Source organism: Hemitrygon akajei, chromosome 11 (genome assembly GCF_048418815.1).
Source record: "Hemitrygon akajei chromosome 11, sHemAka1.3, whole genome shotgun sequence".
Lineage (NCBI taxonomy): Eukaryota > Metazoa > Chordata > Chondrichthyes > Myliobatiformes > Dasyatidae > Hemitrygon > Hemitrygon akajei.
Genome location: NC_133134.1, coordinates 153,422,256 through 153,442,572, shown reverse-complemented (window position 1 = coordinate 153,442,572; position 20,317 = coordinate 153,422,256). Strand labels below are relative to the sequence as shown.

Here is a 20,317-nt window from a genome sequence, read left to right as displayed (position 1 = left end):
CCTTTCTCTCAATAATATCTGATGATTCGATTCCTATATTCTGTTACAGATATGTTGAGCTTTACCGTATGTAGGTTTTAAATAACAATGCTATTGTTTTTTACAATGTGAAATACATTTGTTATCATTTTTGTTTTGGTAGGGACGATCTTGGATTTAGACTTGTATCTGAACAGGTTAGCCATCACCCGCCAGTCAGTGCATTTTATTCAGAAGGCATCAATAAGGATTTTGTTTTCCATGGTTCCATTTATCCAAAGCTTAAATTTTGGGGGAAGAGTGTTGAAGCAGAACCACGAGGAACTATTACATTAGAACTTAAAAAGTGAGTATATTTATAACTTATTTCTCATGTTGTATCTAGTTTCAAGTAAGTGAATGAAATGTCTGTTGTTAGTGCCTGAGTTATGAATTGTGTGTCTTAAGCTGGTCTTAATGACTTAATGAGCATCAAATTTTAACTGTCAAGGGAATTACTATGGCTGGCCATAATGTCATACCAAATTCATTCTTTGTTAAAATCATACTGTTGTTAAATTTTGAATGCATGTTGCAGTCAGCTCTTACGAAAATACCTTAACATTGTAACTTTCATTTGCATAAATTACCATTCTGTAGTTTCTTTTGAATTTTTTTCCCCTTTTAATTATCAGATTTAGCAAAGAGAACTTCAGTGGTTTATCTAGATTTACCTTACGCCTCTCTTGACATTCCTTTCCGGCATATTGTATCCATTTTTTATCTCTTGCTATAGAAATTCATGCTGATCTTTTTGAACATCGAGTCCCTAGTTGGATATCAAATTTATCATTATTGCCTTATTGAGTTTAAAAATGATGTACATTTCCTCTTTTGTCACCCTTAATCAGAATCAGAATCAGACTTTAATCGCCAAGTACCTATGCACATACAAGGAATTTACTTCCGGCAGATGTTGTCCCTCTGCTCATAACAATAATAATGATAGATATAAATTATACATACAGGTAGTGCAATCCAAGTAATAGTTAGCCAACAGTTAACCGGCAGTAATGAAGCAATGCTCCCTTCCTCTCTATTCCCGTTGCCTATAAAGCACAGGTTTCCAACCTTTTTTTAATGCCTTGGACCCCTACCATTAACCAAGGGATCAGTGGACCTCAGGTTGGGATCCTCTGTTATAAAGAATTCAGTTGGAGTTAAAATACCGATTCTAATAACCTTAGGCAAGATTAACTTTTTTAACTCTTTTATCCAGATACAGAATTCCAGATAAGCAGGTTTTTTTTTTCATAATTCAGCTCTTTTGGGATACAGGGATCCATGGAAAGCACAGTTCAGGCAATATACCTATCTGCTGCAATCTTGACTGTGCTTGGATGGTCATTTAGAGACTGTTGTCTTGTGATCTGATGCAGGGCACCTTGTACAATTGACAACAGTAAAATACTGATTAACTTATAATTTAAATTGTTTCAGTTTACTCAGATATAATCATCTTTGTGCTTTATGATTCTAAATTGTGTAAATTTTCATGATTTCTGTGTAAAACTGCTGCTATTTCTCTACTGCTGTGATTGTCCTGTATTTTCCTGCAATAGTGTGCAGTAATGTGAAAATTCTTACCATTGTCACTATGAACTTTGCTGTACAGTATTGGAGCATCAATACTTGCAGTTTCCCACATTCAGAATTGGAAAAATGTTCCCTGAACTTGTGCCACACTGGACTTGATGCAATTTTATCATTTCTTTCCTTTCAATGGAGAGGAAATAAACTACAAAAGGCGGGAGGGGGAGGAGGTAAATTTCTGTGAATTTTTGCTAAATGTTTTGTAGTGCTTCTATGTGTTTAAATTGTCATAAATTTAAAACAAATACTTCACGTGTTTTAAGTGAAAGTTGCTGACCAACTTCAAAGAGGGCAATTGAAAAAGATTGCTGGGTAGGATACTTAGTGGCTTTTTATTTCTAATCATTTCAAAAGTAAAGTCCTGGAGTTTGTTTATTATTATGACCTCCTTAAGACACCTAGTGCTACTTCTCAGTAGCATATACCAGTATCTGTAGATACACCTCCTCTTCTGCCCTATTTACAAAATTGCAAATAACAATGCCATAATAAATCTCACAGGATTCCACTGTTGCATGCTTGTGTTTCCCTGGATATGGTGTTTACCTCAATTTGCCTAATACATGAAGAAGAAATGTATAAGTCCTTCTATTATTCAGCAGGATTTGCTGATCCTTAACATTCAAAAGATTATGACAAACTATTTGCTGTGAATATTTACTTCTGTGGCACCATCACCACCTCTACTGAATAGTGTATGATAGTCATTTCCAGACTGAACTCCCTCTGCCAATCTGAAAGTTTAACTGAGCACTTTAGTTGAAAGTTGAACATGTGTAAGTTGATAGGTATTTTCTGTACCTGGAACAGACCCAAGCATACAATTTCCTATGTTACACTGTTTGTCAGAATTCTTCTGAGGCATGATGTAATGGGGCATCTTCACTGGGCTCACCAGAGCAGGTCTGAACATGATTTTGGAAACCCAACTCAAGTAAATTTTCTGTATTTTACTCCCTTAGGGCTTCTAACATTAATTGAATGACTTTAACAGTGCCAAATCTGATTGGATTCACTCTTGGATTTAACTGTTAATTTTCTTGCACATTCCATGATGACACAGCGCAGAAAGCATTAAGGGCTTTGGGCTTTAAGCTTTTTGTGGTATTCATTTCTTAAGAAGTGGATTTATGTTGAATGCAGTTAATGATGCAGTTGTAGCAATGGATTATTGTATCTCTCTGTATGTTAAAGAATTTCTTCTTTTTAAAAAAAAATTTTTTTTTATTAGTTTTTCAAAACATTTTACAAAATTAAAAACCCCAAATCCCAATTGGGAGCATTAATACAGTGCAAGATTAAGCATACAATAACAATATGCTACAAAGGAAGAGAATTTAACAAAAAGGCACCTAAATTAAAGACAAGTAAGCTTAGTGTCCTCCCCAAGCCCCACAACACAAGAAAAAAACAACAACAACTCCAGACCAACCACCACACAGTATAAAGAGTATAAGTCCGGACAGTCAAACTCCCAGACTGTGAATACACTTAGTAACAGAGGGTAATAATGCCTACTACCAGAAAAAAAAAAGGGAGCTGAAAGCAAGGGACCAAAAAGAAGAAAAAAAAGAAAAAAAAACCCTAGTCAAGAGGAAGGTTATGAAAGTACTTGATAAAAGGTCCCCAGACCTTATGGAACTTTAGATCCGAATTAAGAACTGAATAATGAATTTTTTCGAGGTCCAAGCAGGCCATAATGTCGTTAAGCCATTGCGCATGAGTGGGCGGGGCAACATCTCTCCATCTAAGGAGGATCAAGCGTCTTGCCAGGAGAGAGGCAAAGGATAGTATTTGGCATTTGGTCGGACCCAGACATAAATCTGTCTCGCCCCAAAAACCGAACAGAGCAATTAAGGGGTTAGGTTCTAGGTGCTGATTCAGAATACCCGATAATGTAGTGAAGACATCTTTCCAGAATTTCTCCAAACTAGGACAGAACCAGTACATGTGGATGAGAGAGGCCACGCCCCTCTTGCATTTATCACAGTGCGGACTAATGCCAGGGTAGAATCGAGATAGTTTAGATTTAGACATATGGGCTCTATGAACAATCTTAAACTGTAAGAGGCAATGGCGAGCACAAAGGGAGGTTGAGTTAACCGATTTGAGAACTGAGTCCCAGCTCTCCTCGGATAAGGAGATATTTAAATCCTGCTCCCAGGCCATTTTAATTTCATCCACAGGGGCCCGTCGTAAGGCTGCTAGTTTATCTCGGATAATTGAAATTAAACCTTTACCTAGTGGATTAATGGAAAGAAATAGGTCCATAGCATTTTTCGCAGGCATTTCAGGAAAGTTAGGAATTAAAGGAGCAGTAAAGTGTCGGATTTGGAGATATCTGAAAAAGTGAGCGTTAGGCAGGTTGAACTTAACGGAGAGCTGCTGAAAAGAAGCGAAGCAATTATCAATGAAGAGATCTTCAAAATGTCTAATGCCCTTCCTGTACCAAACATGGAATGCTGAATCGTACGTAGTAGGTAAAAAAAGGTGATTATGTGCGACTGGGCTAGAAACGGAAAACCCCTGGAAACCATAGCATTTCCTGAACTGAGCCCATATACGCAAAGTGTGTCTAACCAGAGGATTAGCTATTGATCTGGGCAGACTGCTAGGGAGTGCAGAGCCAAGAAGTGCAGATATAGATAATTCTTTAGTGGAGCTCAACTCCACTGCCACCCAGTTAGGGCACTCGGGTTGACCGTGGAAGAAAGACCAGAAGGCAGCACAACGTATATTAGCTGCCCAGTAATATAAGCGAAAGTTAGGTAAAGCCATGCCACCCTCTTTTTTAGATTTTTGGAGGTGGATTTTATTAATTCTAGAGCGCTTATTCTGCCACAGATATGACAAAATAATACAGTCTAAGGAATCAAAAAAAGATTTAGGAATAAAAATTGGGATAGTTTGAAATAAGTATAAAAATTTGGGGAGAACATACATTTTAACAACATTAATACGACCTACCAAGGACATAGATAGAGGTGACCATTGTACCAGACTCTGTTTTATAGCATATGAAAGATTGACAAAGTTTTCACGAAAGAGATCTTTAAACTTCCTTGTGACTGTAATTCCAAGATAAGTAAATTGATTATGGACTACTTTAAAAGGGAGATCACGAAATGTTAGTTCTTGTGCTTCTTTATTAATTGGGAAAAGTTCACTCTTATGTAAGTTGAGTTTATAGCCAGAGATCTGGCTAACTGGTCAAGAAGTGAAAACATTAGAGGTAAGGATGTAGATGGATTTGAGAGAAAGAGTAATAAGTCATCAGCATAGAGAGAAACTTTATGCTCAACACCCCCTCTCCAAATCCCGGTCAATTCAGGACAATTTTGAAATGCTATCGCCAGAGGTTCTGTAGCCAAATCAAAGAGAAAGGGACTTAAGGGGCATCCCTGACGGGTGCCACGTTTGAGACTAAATACCGTAGATTCCGGATTTTAAGCCGCTACTTTTTTCCCACATTTTGAACAGCTTTGAACTCTGCGGCCTTTAATACGGAGCGGCTAATACATGGTTTTTTTTCATGCCGCCAAAAACATTTTGCCTCGTAACAGTAGACCAATAAGATTGATGAGTAGTTCACAGAGGTCCAATGAAATTGTACGATAAATCAAGCGCACTTTTACAATTAAATTATTGTAAATCAGTCATTTGTACTCACCCTCATCAACATGGAAAACACTCGAAGAAAAGCATTGTGCTGCCTTTATGGCAGTTATTTAGTTTATAATATTTTCGCTTAGTAATTCATTTGTTAGTTAAAGTTAGAACTGTTTTAACTATATTTGTTTTCTGTACTACATCGCGGGATGCTATGACGTCACACCCGGTTTCGCCGCGTCTTGTGGGATACCGGTTTGCGATAAACGGGAAGGAGGGGGGCGAGCGGCGGAGCGAAAACGCTGCTTTTAAGTTAAAGGCGATCAATAACTTTTCCTGGTAGGCTGCAGTATATATATTTTTTACCAGTCGTTAGGAGATATTGGAATGTTGTTCAGTAAAGAAGTATACGCAACGTATATTTAAAAGTAGCCGCGTTACAGGCACGGTTCGAAAAAAAGCATTTGCAATATGTATTTGTTTATGTTACCATATGGATTTAATTAAAAGTTAAAAAATCCTCACGTGTAATATCTTTCTGTGTAAATATCTCATATTACAACGTGGGACACCTGCGGCCGAAAATCCGGTGCGGCCTAAAATCCGGTGCGGCCTGTACAAGTAAAAAATTGATTTTATTTCTAAAATTAGAGCCAGCGGCTTTTAATCAGGTGCGCTCTGTAGTCCGGAATCTACGGTACTTGGGATTTCTGAAAATTAGTTAGAACAGAAGCAGTAGGACACAGGTACAGCAATTGGATCCAAGAGATGAAACTTTAGTCAAGGTCAAATTTTTCTAAGACTGCAAAAAGGTAGTTCCACTCTATACAGTCAAATGCTTTCTCCGCATCAAGGGAGATAACACATTCAGGAGTCCCAGTTGGAACTGAGTATAAAATATTAAATAGACGCCGAATGTTAAAAAAAGGGAGACGGTTTTTAATAAAGCCTGTTTGGTCATCAGAGATAATGGAGGGAATAACGGTTTCTAATCTATGAGCCAACACTTTAGCTAAGATCTTTACATCAACATTGAGCAGAGAGATCGGCCTGTACGAGGAACACTCTGTTGGGTCTTTGCCCTTTTTTAAAAGAAGAATAATAGATGCCTCATTGAAAGAGGGTGGCAATTTGCCATAATTAAACGAGTCAGATAATACTGAAAGTAACTGAGGAGAAAGAAGTGAGGAGAATGATTTATAAAATTCCACAGGGAACCCATCAGGTCCAGGAGATTTCCCTGAGGACAGTGCAGAAATTGCAAAAGATATTTCTTCTGGTGATATAGGCGCATTGAGTTTGGCTTTGAAATCAGATGAAAGTGAGGGGATATTCAGATTCTGTAAAAATTGATCCACAGAGATATTGTCATTCAGGGATTCAGAGGAATAAAGCCGAGAATAAAATTTTTTAAATGCGTCATTAATTTCTAAATGATCCGATGTAAAGTCTCCGTTCTCCTTCCGGATCTTTGTAATATGTTGTTTGGCTTTGGAATGCCTCAGCTGATTGGCTAGGAATTTACCAGACTTATCCCCATGAATGTAAAAGCGGCTCTTGCTTTCGAGAAGTTGGGGTTCGACAGGTTGAGTGGACAGAAGGTTAAATTTAGTTTGGAGTTCAACGCGCTTCTTGTATAATTCAGGGTTCTTAGTTTGGGCATATATTTGATCCAAATCTTTAATCTGGTTAATGAGGTCTGATCGATCTGCACGGGATCTTCTATTGAGATTTGCTGTGTAAGAGATTATTTGACCCCTCAGATATGCTTTCATGGCATCCCAGACAATCTGGGATGGCACTTCAGGTGATGTATTAGTGTTAAAATAAAAGGTTATCTGGTCCTTAATAAATTTTACGAAATCATCATCCGATAGTAAAGTTGAATCGAACCGCCAGTGTTTGTTCCTCTGAGGGAGACCAGGAAAGTTCAGAGAGAGGGTAATTGGGGCATGGTCAGAGATCAGTATACTCTGATAGTCACAAGAGTGGGCAAATGGGATAAGTTGGTTATCGAGTAAGAAATAGTCAATTCTAGTGAAGGTATGATGAACATGTGAGAAAAAAGAATAATCTCTCTCCGTAGGATGGAGGAAACGCCATATATCAGAGATACCAAAATTAGAGAGAAACGATTGAATAGCTAAGGCAGATTTAGTAGGTGATCTGGTAACAGAGGACGATCGGTCCAGTTTAGGATCCAACCAACAGTTGAAGTCACCACCCAATATAAGAGAGTATGAGTTTAGGTCTGGTAGTGAGGAAAAAAAACGTTCAGAAAAGTTAACATCATCAAAGTTGGGGGCATACAGGTTTGCTAGTGCAACTTTAGTGTTATATAGTTTACCAGAAACAATAATAAAACGGCCATTTGTATCAGATATTTTATTATGGAGTTCAAAAGGAATATTTGAGTTAATAAGAATGGAAACTCCCCTAGCTTTAGCGGCAAAGGATGAATGAAAATGCTGACCCGCCCACTTTGACAGAAGCCGGGAGTTATCAAAACAACGAATATGAGTTTCTTGGAGGAAAGCAATGTCAGCTTTGAGTTGTTTAATATGTGAGAATACCTTCCTCCTTTTAACAGGGTGGTTCAGTCCCTTTACATTCCAGCTGACGAATTTAAGTGCACTAGCCATTATCAATTACTAATGCATAAAAGGCAGCAGGCATATAAAAAATCAAGCAGTACAATAGCAGTCTGGGAGCAGAGATGTAAACATAGATTCGTAAGGTCAAAATATAAACATGTCCTAAGCAATAAAGAGATGTTGGAGCTGGAAAACCCACCCCATCCACACAACCCAAAACTAGACGGCTACCAAAACAAGTAGCTAGCTCTACCAAAAAAATTAACCCAAATACAACTTCCAGATCTGTGTCATTAACAACAGTTCCGTATAAATATTATAGCAAATAATAACTAGTTTATGCACTAGAAAACATAACTACAGATTAGAACACCTTCTGCAGAAATATACAACTTAATAGAGAAAATCGGAAGAAAACCAAAACTAACCTACCCACGAAAAATTATAGAAGAATAAAGTAAGAGAAAGGGAAAAAAAAAGGTAAGAAGGAAAAAGAAAAAAGAAGAAGAAGGGGAGAATTATAAATTCAGGACGAGTATTTATCAACCATTTACAGAGAAAGGAGAGAAAAATTCAGAGATTAGAAAAAAGGGGTGAAGAAAAGAAAAAGATAAAATAAATAAATATTTAAAGCAAAGGAAATATAAATCAGCAGTTGAACTGTGAACCGACAAACAGGGAGGCCTTCACTAAAGACTTCGAACCTCCAAAACAAGTTAGAATTAGTTGTAGAACTCTGTAGGTAAAGTTATACAAGAATAAAAATAGGTTACACACACACCAAATCCCGGGAGAGATTGTCAACAGCCCTTAAAGTTTCAATGAATAATGTCTGAGTGATTCAAGTGAATTCCGAGTCCAGAGAAAGTAATTTTATTACGAGGAGTACTTATCCACTACTTTAGGAGGTCCGATCAGATTCCGAGGATGACTGGATAGCCGGAAGACTTGCCACAAACGCTTCAGCTTCCTATGCTGATTTGAACCACTTGAATTCCCCGGTATTAAGCTTGATTCGTAGATCAGCAGGGTTACGAAGGGAAGGTTTGAAACCACGATCAAAAAGCACTTTCATTACACCTTTAAACTCAGCGCGCATCTTTAAGGTCTGGGGTGCAAAATCTTCCACAAAGCGAATGGTTGTATCCTGGAAAGAAAAAGAACCTCTGCGACATGCTTCCACAATCAGACTGTGTTTTACCTGGTATTGATGGAAACACAAGACTACTGGTCGCGGACGGGAGCCCAGAGTTCCGAGGGGAACATAAACCCTGTGTGCCCGTTCGAGCTCGGGCGGCTTCGGAAGCAAATCTTTCCCGAATAACTCACAGAGAAACTTGGTGAAAAACTTCATGGTTGGTCCCTTTTCAGTCGCCTCTGGTAATCCCAGAATTCTGATGTTGCAGCGTCTGCTACGATTTTCGAGATCCACCATTTTGGAAAGAAGTTTATTAGAGTTTTCCTCTAAGCTGGAACAGAGAGTCTCCAAGTATCGAACACGACTTTCTAAATCTTCAGAAGTTGAATCGATGCGAGATAAGTGTTCAGCATGTTTGTCCACTTTATCGTTGATCCGATCCAGTTTGTCTTCTAACTGTTTGAAAGCGGTTTTAAATTCCTTTAAGATTTCGTCTCGGAGCTTTCCCAGCGCAACCAGCGTCTCGTCCGACGGGGTCATAGCTTCTTTTCTCCCGGATTTAGAACTCTTGCTAGACATTGTAAATTAGATATATTCACAGGCAAGTAAGAGTTACCGAAATAATTCCTAACTAAGGTTTAAAAAATGGAGACATTTAGTGCAAAGGTAGCGACAGTAACGGAACAAAAGTTCGGAGCAGCTAAACAATCGCCATCTTACCGGAAGTCCAAAGAATTTCTAAACGAGTATACATCTGCCTAGTTGGCATCTCAAAAGGAATTTAATAAAATGATCAACAATGACTTGGGAATAAGTAAACAACAGAGGAATTAAGAAACTCCTTTATGAAAGAAGATGCACAAAATATTTACTGGAAGTACCTGAGAACAAAGCATGCATTGAAACTGAAGGAAAGTAGTACTTTTTATTTTAAATCTGAAGTTAGTGAGACTGAAAGCCAATAATTCCCAAGGATCTAATTGCCTACACTTACTTTGAAAGGTAAGGCTATAAAGATGATAAATGCTGGGGACTTCAAATGGGTTATCTTTAGTAGCTGGGGTCTTCAACCAGGCTGACTTGAAGAATCGACTACTAAAATACAATAAGCACATCTTTTCCGCCAGGGGTACAAAAACCTTTGACCACTGTTACAAAAACTTTGAAGGGTCCCTATCATCCATCCTCCACCTGGACATTGGGGAAATCAGATTGGGTTGGGTTCCTCCTCCCTGTTTACAAATAACAACAACCAGAAAGTTGTACAATTTTGACCTAAGGAAATAGATGAGCTTCTACACTAAAGCTTCCGGTCGGTAGACTGATCCACATACAAAGATTCAGTAGCTAATCTAAATGAATATGACACTGTGGGCACAGACTTCTTCAGCAAGTCTGTAGACCATTGCATACCAGAGAGATCAATCCAGGTTTCTGCTGAAACAGAGATATGCAGTCCCTACTGAAGTCTAGGTCTGAGGCAGGCAAATCAGGTTTGCCTGACCTATATAGGAAATCTGGGTATTATCTTCATAAAGCTCATAGAAGTGCCAAGAGATTATCCCAGACCAAAATGGAGTCCAGCTGTCATTTGTGGCAAGACTTGAATGCTATAATAGGCTATAAAAATAAGTCAATCATCCCTCCTTGATGAGTTCAATACATGAATGCATCTTTTGAACAGAACAATGTCGCCTCCTGCCTCAACAGTCTCTGATGCATCAATACCCACAGTCACTATTACAGACGTCAGATTAACCTTCCTGAGAGTGAATCTATTGAAACTGGCTGTCTCAAATCTTCAGATCCTATCTGGGCCAGCCAGCAGGAGTACTCGCAGTTATCTTTAACTTCTCCCTAAACCAATTTGAAGTTTTTGCCTGCATTAAGACTGTAAATATCTCAGTGCCAAAGAAAATTAAAGTAATTTGCCTTATTGACAGCTGCCCAATGGCTCTGATATCCATCATCATGAAGAGATTTGAGAGACTGGTCATGGCACAGTTCAACTCCAGCCACCTAGGCAACTCTAACCTGCTGCAATTTGCCTACCACTGAAAAAGGTCCATAGCAACATTATCTCCTACATTCATCTCTGGTACATCTGGATATGAAAGACACCTACGTCAGAGTCCTTTTTAATAACTATACCACAGTCTTCAAACCATAATTTCAAACAAACTCATCACTAAACTCCTAGACCAAGGACTAATCACCACCTTTTAGCAAAAGGATCCTTGACGTCCTGATCAGTGGACCACTATTGGTAAGGATAGGTAATGCCACCTCCACTGTGATAATTCACAACATTGGTGCCCCGCAAGCTGTGTCCCTAACCCTTACTTCATATACATTCACATTTGCATGGCCAGATTCTGCTCTAACTTTGTTTACAAGTTTAAAGGTGATACCACCATATTCAGCAGTAAGATATTCCAACCATTAATCACGAGGCCAGTACTTAGGATGCTTTCCTTATTTATGTATGCTATCTCATGGTATACCCTCTTTGTTTTACAGTTCTGTCTCTTTAGCTTTAGCTGGAGATTAAATGTCAGAAAATTAAACAACATCCTTTGGCATTGTTCCTCCCTAAGTTTCATGAATCCTCGCTCACGGGACTGTAATCCTATATTTAGGCATTTGTTATCCTCCCTATTATTGTTTGTCTTTTAGAACTAAGTAATGCTGTTTGGCAAACTTGCGGGCATATTTTATGTTTTCTGTATCTGTTATTTAAGATGCAGGAAGAAATTTGATAATTTGCCTACACCAACTGATCCATATAATAAATGTTATGTTTAATTGTCAGAAATTATAGGCATCATTTTTGGATCCTTTCAAAATATCGTTGCATTTAATTCCATGAGTGAGCCTATGTAATTATAAACATGTTAAGTACCTCTTTTAAATAAGCTTAAGATATCTTTGTCCTTATCCTGCAGTTTGTGGAGTTACGTGCATTGCTCATCTGTGTACATGTGATTATCATGAATGTATGAGAGTACCTTCTCCTATTTTTAGAACAAACCACACTTACTTGCTTTTCATTTACAGGCATAACGAGGCCTATAGTTGGACAAATCCTTCATGTTGTGTACATAATGTAATAATTGGCAAACTGTGGATAGAACAATATGGAACTGTAGAAATTATGAATCACAGGTAAGCTTAGTGAGTTAGTAGTACTGCAGCTATTGGAAATTGTAAATAAAGCATTTCAGCCTTCTTAACACCACATCATTCCTTTTTGCACTACATTTGTAACCTATAGTAATTTTATGTCTTTGTACTGTCACAAAACAACAAATTTCAAATCATATAAGTCAGTAATAATAAATCTGATTTGGAGCCTACATTAGCAGGGGGAAAATTTCTGGTTTTGCACTTATTTTTAATATGAAACTGCCAGACCTGCTGATTATCTTGAGCAATGTTGTTTTAATTCCTTCAGGAATAGTGTTTTATTTTTCTGTTCTTCATGTTATTTGTCTGGAGGTAATTCTTACTGCCATTAAATGGTTAGCTCCTTCAGATAATTTTGAGATTTGCTATTGTTAGAATTGTGAAAGTCTTCAGTAGATAGCTTTTTAAAAATAATTAAAATTTTCAGAAATGCACCTGCTTAATATTCACAGCACCTAGAATTTATAGATTACCGAGTGCTATTTTTGCTACTCATTGATCTTCATTCAGTATGCACACGGTGAAATTCATTATTTTCCATTTACGATGATGCTTCCCAATCTGAGCTTCAAGTTTGCTTTGCCTCATTAATCAGTCATGTGCATTAATTGAAAAGATAGTCTGACTAAGGTATTGCCACACTGGCTATCATTAGCTTTGTGATCATGGATCTCTGCTTTAATTTGGATAATCATGGATCACCACAAAATAGAGAAGTGGCTTTTTAACCAACATCAATTATAACTTGTAAACAACTGTATTGTGGCAAGTCTGTTAGGTTCATTGTGCTATGAAAGAGTTTTAAGTGGTTTCATTCTTCTCTGGGCTCCTGGGTTTTCTTCCTACCCCCCTTTTTGAAATTTTGTTTAATGTACTTTTCAACAAGTGACATCCATACTGTAGCATCCTGTTGAACCTCATTTCTCAGTCTTTTCCCTATGACTTTAAATCTATCTTTTCCAGTAATGTTGTTTTTCTTCAGTTAGAATAGTTTCCCTTTCTATGAAAAGAAATTACTTAACCCATCATATCCTCCATTTACCTTATTTATGGAGAACAATCCAGTTGTTCTAGTCTCTTAATGTATTTGTTCTGTCATTGACATATACTGATTCAGGCAGTGTCAAATCTTACAACTGGAGAAAAGTTAATTGATTTGGCTATGACTTGTAGTAGCAGTTGGAAGGATTATTGAGGGATGAAGGAGCCTTTTGGCCGTAAGTTTAGATCTGGGTGGTAGCTAATGTGCTTGTATTAAATGTTGAAGACCCAGTTCAATTAAACCTCTTTTAAACAAGTCATTTGACTGCAGGAAAATTAATGATTAGGAAGGGAAAGCATCAGAAATAATGTCAGTTGCTGAGGCTTCAATTTCTCTAATTTCTCTAACCTCTTGAGCAATCAACATGGCCACCTTTCAGGCCCTGGGGGTTTATGCACTTTAATGTGCTTTAAGACTGTCTGCCTAATTTCCCTCTTAAGTGTACTTAGAACATAGAAGAGTACAGAACATGAACAGGTCCTTTGGCTCACAATGTCGTCGCAAATTAATTTTAATTAATAATCAAACACCCAACTAAAATAATCTCTTCTGTGACATGATCTCCGTATCTTTCCATTTCTTGCACATTCATGTGCCTATTTAAGAACCTCTTGATTACCTCAAATGTAATTGTCTCCACCACCACTCCAGATGTTTCCATGCACTTGCCACTCTGTTGATTTAAAAATTGCGCTGTACATCTCCTTATCCTTGGAAGGAACTTGGAAGTATAAATTGGGAACAGATGTTCTCAAGGAAATGTACAGCAGAAATGTGGCAAATGTTCAGAGGGTATTTGTGTGGCATTCTGCATAGGTATGTTCCAATGAGACAGGGAAAGGGTGGTAGGGTATAGGAACCATGGTGTGCAAAGGCTATTGAAAATCTAGTCAAGAAGAAAAGCTTATGAAAGGTTCAAAAAACTAGGTAATGACAGAGATCTAGAAGATTATAAGGCTAGCAGGAAGGAGTTTAAGAATGAAATTAGGAGGGTCAGAGGGACCATGAGAAGGCCTTGGCAGACAGGATTAAAGAAAACCCCAAGGCATTCTACAAGTATATGAAGAGCAAGAGGATAAGGCTTGAGAGAATAGGAACCAATCAAGTGTGACAGTAGAAAAGTGTGTATGGAACCAGAAGAGATAGCTGAGGTAATGAATACTTTGCTTCAGTGTTCACTACGGAAAAGGATCTTGGCGATTGTAGGGATGACTTGCAGCGGATTGAAAAGCTTGATCATGTAGATATTAAGAAAGAGGATGTGCTAGAACTTTTGGAAAGCATCAAGTTGGTTAAGTCTCTGGGACCGGATGAGATGTACTCCAGGCTACTGTGGGAGGAGAGGGAGGAGATTGCTATACCTCTGCCGATGATCTCTGCATCATCAACGGGGATGGGAGACATTCGGAGGATTGGAGAGTTGCAGATGTTGTTCCCTTATAGATAACCCAGGAAACTACAGACCAGTGAGTCTTACTTCAGTGGCTGGTAAGTTGATAGAGAAGATCCTGAAAGGCAGGATTTAGGAACATTTGGAGAGGCATAATATGATTAGAAGTAGTCTGCATGGCTTTTTCAAAGTAGGTCATGTCTTACAAGCCTGATTAAATTTTTTGAGGATGTGACTAAACACATTGATAAAGATAGAGCAGTAGATGTAGTGTATATGGATTTCAGCAAGGCATTTGATAAGGTACCTCATGCAAGGCTTATTGAGAAAGTAAGGAGGCTTAGGATCCAAGAGGACATTGCTTTGTGGATCCAGAACTGGCTTGCCCACAAAAGACAAAGAGTGGTTGTAGATGAGTCATATTGTGCATGGAGGCCAGTGACCAGTGGTGCACTGCAGAGATCTGTTCTGGGACCCCTTCTCTTTGTGATTTTTATAAATGACCTGGATGAGGAAGTGGAGGGATGGGTTAGTAAATTTGCTGATGACTCAAAGGTTGGGGGTGTTGTGGATAGTGTGGAGGGCTGTCAGATCTTACAGCGGGACATTGATAGGATGCAAAACTGGGCTGAGAAGTGTCAGATGGAGTTCAACCTAGATAAATGTGAGGTGATTCATTTTGGTAGGTCAAATGTGATGGCAGAATACAGTATTAATGGTAAGAGTCTTGGCAGTGTGGAGGATCAGAGGGATCTTGAGGTCGGAGTCCATAGGACACTCAAATGCTGCTATGCAAGTTGACTCTGTGGTTAAGAAGGCATACGATGCATTGGCTTTCATAAACCATGGGATTGAGTTTAAGAGCCAAGAGGTAATGTTATAGCTATATAGGACCCTGGTCGGACCCCACTTGATTTTTACACAGGGTTGAAATGGCTTTCGTGAGAGGGCAAAGTTTTAACGTGCTTGGAAGTAGGTACAGAGATGTCAGGGGTAAGTTTTTTACGCAGAGAGTGGTGATTGCATGGAATGGGCTGCCAGCAACGGTGGTGGAGGCGGATACGATAGGGTCTTTTAAGAGACTCCTGGATAGGTACATGGAGCTTAGAAAAATAGAGGGCTATGGGTAACCCTAGGTAATTTTGAAAGTAAGGACGTGTTTGGCACAGCTTTGTGGGCTGAAGGGCCTGTATTGTGCTGTATTGTTCTGTGTTTCTATCAGATCAACCCTAAGTCTCCACCGCTCCAAAAGAAAATAATCCACAGTTATCTGCCTTTCCTTGTAGTATATGCCTTCTAACCCAGGCAGCATCCTGATAAACCTCTTCTGCACTCTCTCCAAAGCCTTGACATCCTTCCTATAATGAGGCAACCAGAGCTGAATGCATACGCCGTATGCAGCCTAACTAGTTTTATAAAGCTGCATCTCACTTTGCATCTGTGCCCTCTAGTGTTTGACTTCCCTGGGGCAAAAATTTAAAGATGTTTGGATTATCTATGCCTTCCTGATTTTATATGCTTTCTTAAGGCCTCTTACACCACTCTTTCCAGTTTAATTGTACCCTTTGGAGAGCAGGGTGTGTAGTATCGGGCATAATACGCCAAATGTGGCCTTGTCAATGCCTGGTTCAAAGTAAAATTTATTATCAGATTATGTCGAGGTTTTTCGTGCCTTACAAATGACCAAGAGACGCAAGAAGATTCTTCAAGAAGGGTTAAACTTTAATTTGCAAATCAAAGCTGAGACAGTCATTGAGCTAGTCGCTGATTGCCCACCGATCCTCGGACACAGCAGCTTTTATAGCAATCTCTAGTTGCATTTTACACGTGCTGCACGTACATTGTTCATAGCAAATAATAAACTAAGAACCGAGCAATGTTCTAATCTACATTTCTTTAGTTCTTTAGCTACCTCTCATTAACACACCATTGTCTTATACATTCCTAAGATTTCATTCTACTAAATTGAGTACATGCATAGCAAATAACTGACCATAGTTAAAGTTTATACTTTTATACTCCAATATATCCCCCCTTTGAGACCCAGAGGGTCTCACACAGAGAAGGAAGACGAAGAGTCTGCGCACAAAAGCCCCAATAAACTCAAGCACTTATTCCCAAATCTCGGGTTAAACTATAATTTTCTGCGCCAAGACCTCAACGTAGTCTCTCCCTGTTACCCTGGGCCGCTGAGCCAAAAACCTGTCCCTATGTATCTGAGACAGGGAAAAAGACTCAGAAGCCCTTACAGTCTACTCCCACACTGTCGTTTTGCTCCTGTTCATCCTGCAGGTGTTGTAGGCTGTAACGATACATGTTCGGTGTTTCTTTCTCCACTAAGCTTGCTTCAGTAATTGCCACGAGCATTGGAAATTGCTTGGTTGCAGCACGCACTACAAGAGATTTGAGACAAGGAAGAAAACAGCACAGCAGAACAATATAATACTGAGTTACTGCTATTTTAGTCAGCCATGCTCCCATCCTCCGAGTCTACTTTCTAACCAATCAAAGAACTGATGTCCGAACCCTGCATTCTGTTTGACCTCTGTCCGCAGATTCTTTAACTTATTCATTGCTCTGGTGAAAGACCCTTCTGGGCTAGTATTGTTCGGTATGAAAGTGCAGCATTGTTCTCCAAACATTACACACACACCCCCTTTCTCTGCCAAAAGCCAATCTAGTACCTGTCTGTTTTGCCACGCCACCCTGCTAGTTGCATCTAGCTGTTGCCCTAAGGCCTCCAGTGCATCATCGGTGTAGTTGATGAACCTCTGTTGATTATAGTATATATAGTTTATCCATTCAACATTTTTGCTTACCCCTATCGCAGGTATGATAGCTTTCCAGCCTGCATATCATGCGGTGTCAGGCATGTTATTCGATTAGTTTGCATGCGGTAACACATCAATGCTAACGGTAAAGCATCGACCCAATTAAGTTTAGTATCTGCACAAATTTTGTTTAGTTTGGCTTTCAGGGTTCCATTAATTCTCTCTACCATGCCCTGCGACTGAGGGTGTATACACATCCAAATCTTTGCTTTATCCTCAGCACTTGTAGTACCAGTTTGACCACTTTCTGGATAAAAGCTGAACCATTGTCTGAGCTAACTTCTGTAGGTATTCCAAACCTTGGGATCACTTCATTTGTCAGGAATTTTACCACTGTCTTTGCCCCTTGATCTCTTGAAGGTACCACCTCCACCCATCTGCTAAATCGATCAATTACTACCAGCATGTATCTTTTCCCTCTCACTGTCTTTATCATGTCTAAGTAATCGATCACTAAATGTTTAAATGGTCCTTCAGGTACAGGAATGTGACCTATTGGGGTTGTAATTCCCTTCCGAACATTATTTTGTGCGCATACCTCGCACTGTGACAAAACAAAGTCCACTGAAGCCTGTAAATAAGGTGACCAAAAACCATCCTTTATTTTCCTTATCACTTCCCCCCTTGCACAATGGTCCATCCCATGCGCTTCTGAAATCAGAATCGTCAGTAGAGGGGTGGGTGCTACCAACAAACCGTCTTCCGTGCTCCACAAGCCTTCCGGGTTCTGCTTGGCCCCCCTTTTTCTCCACATTGTCTGTTCTGCCAAAGTTGCCTTACCTTGTATTTCAATTAGGTCCTTACGTCAGGTTCTGGAGTTAGGCTTACCTGGGGGGCAATGACAGCTGACGTACACCCAGACGCTTTTCTGGCTGCCTCATCCGCAGCTTATTTCCCTTTGTTATTACATCATTTCCCTTTTTGTGTGCCTGGCATTTTACTATAGCCAATGCTTTAGGTTTCATTATGGCTTTTATTAAGTCTAGAATTTGCTGACAATGTTGTATGGAATCTCCATTACCCTTTTTTAAAAACCTCTCTGCTTCCACACTGCCCCGAACAAATGGCATACTCCGTGAGCATATGCTGAATCAGTATAGATGTCTACTTTCTCACCTTCCATCATTTCACACGCAGCTGTCAGGGCTTTGAGTTCTGCTAGTTGGGCGGAACACGGTTGGGGACAGGACTCCATCCTAATAATCTTTCTTTTCAAATCTTTTTATTAATTTTTAAGAAAAACATAAGTAAAATATAAGTACAAAACATTTGAGAGTACACAATTAATAGATTAATTAACAATCAGATATGTATTAATCAATATATAAAGTCTCCCAAACTCATAGTATTAATGTAAAGGAATTAAGAAAAAAAGAACCTAATAATCTTATAGCTCGACTGATCCTGCTGCACCACTGAGAATCCTGCGTGATTTCCATCATAATCCCTATAACAAGAGCCATCTACGAACAGAACCTTTTTATCTATATCCTCTAGTGGTTCTGACCGTAAACCTGCTCTCAATTTGGCAAATGCCATCGTCTTCCCCACACAATCATGGGGTTCTCCTTCATAGTCTAAAGGGACAAAATTGGCTATATTATTGGTAGTGCATCTCTGTATAAAGCTATCTCCGCCTCTCCATTCCACTGTAAGCCGTTCTTCAAATTTGTATGTCCTGCTTCTTTCATTATCTTTCTTAAAGGTGCCACAATCTCAGCATATTCTCCTATCCAATCTGAGCTGTACCCTGCCATTCCCAAAAATGTCATCAACTTCCCTACAGTCTGGGGTTTTGGGGCCTTGGCTATTGCCTCAATCTGATCTGGTGCTATCGCCTTCACTCCCTTGGATATTACCCTGCCTAAGTACTCCACTTGCTGCGTGCAGAATTGCAGTTACTTTTTGGATACTTTATGTCCTCCGTGCGCTAGCTTCTCTAACAGAGTTATAGTGTCCTGCTTACACTGTTCCTCGCTGTGGGAGCAAATCAACAGGTCATCCACATATTGTAACAATGTACTTTCCAATGGCATGCCCTCTAGGTCTGCCTTCAATACCTGATTAAAAATGTGTGGTGAATGTTTAAATCCTTGCGGCATTCTGGTATAGGTATACCGAGCACCTCTAAGTAAATGCAAACAAATACTGACACTGCTCGGCCAGAGGAATGCTGAAGAAAGCCAAACACAAATCGATCACTGAAAAGTAACTTGCTTCTGGTGGAACATTAGTCAAAAGCGTGTGTGGGTTGGGGACTACCGCTGGCCAGTCCTCTACCACATCGTTTACCGCTCGCAAATCATGCACCAATCTCCACTTAGATTTATCTGCTTTTAATACCGGCAGCAACGGGGTATTGCATGGACTGTTTGTTCTTTTAAGCACTCCTATTTCAAGCAACCCCTGCACTGTCGACGCTATTCCCTCTTCCGCTTCTGGCCTTAGAGGGTATTGTGGTCTCCTGGGTGGAATTGCTCCTTTTTTCAGCCTTATTTCCACCGGACTAGCTGTTTTTATTTTCCCTACGTCCGTGTCATGCTGTGACCACGGAATAGATGGCAACTCATCTAACCTTTTATCTTTCTGCTGGCCTCTTTCCTTTCCCAGCAAGGGCATGTGTGGTTGGGGAGTTATTTCGACCTCTCTCACTGTCCCTACCATATCTACACTTACCATTATTTTAATACAATTGTTGTCTTCTGATATCCACACCACTGGCGTGATTTTCCTCCACACTGTTATGGTTTCAGCATTCTTAACCAAAGGTCCTAAGTCTTTAGACTGATATCCCTTATTTACCAACAACGTTACGTGGGGCGCCGCCTCCTGTATCCTGTACCATTTTTCTAAAAAGGTGTTCCACTTAACTTGTAAAGCTGCCCCTTGCTTTCCAATTATCACAGCCTCCCCTTC

At 39.4% G+C, this 20,317-nt stretch overlaps 1 protein-coding gene across 3 annotated transcripts in view; it reads left to right on the top strand.

Moving 5' to 3' along the window:
• The window catches only part of osbpl2b (oxysterol binding protein-like 2b), a 91,575-nt gene that overhangs the window by 39,988 nt on the left and 31,270 nt on the right, over positions 1–20,317 (top strand). For all 3 annotated transcript variants that reach the window (XM_073061960.1, XM_073061961.1, XM_073061962.1), the window contains exons 7-8: positions 143–325; positions 12,010–12,117. In XM_073061960.1, coding sequence (XP_072918061.1) covers positions 143–325; positions 12,010–12,117 — 291 coding nt within the window. The remainder of the gene's footprint in view (positions 1–142; positions 326–12,009; positions 12,118–20,317) is intronic.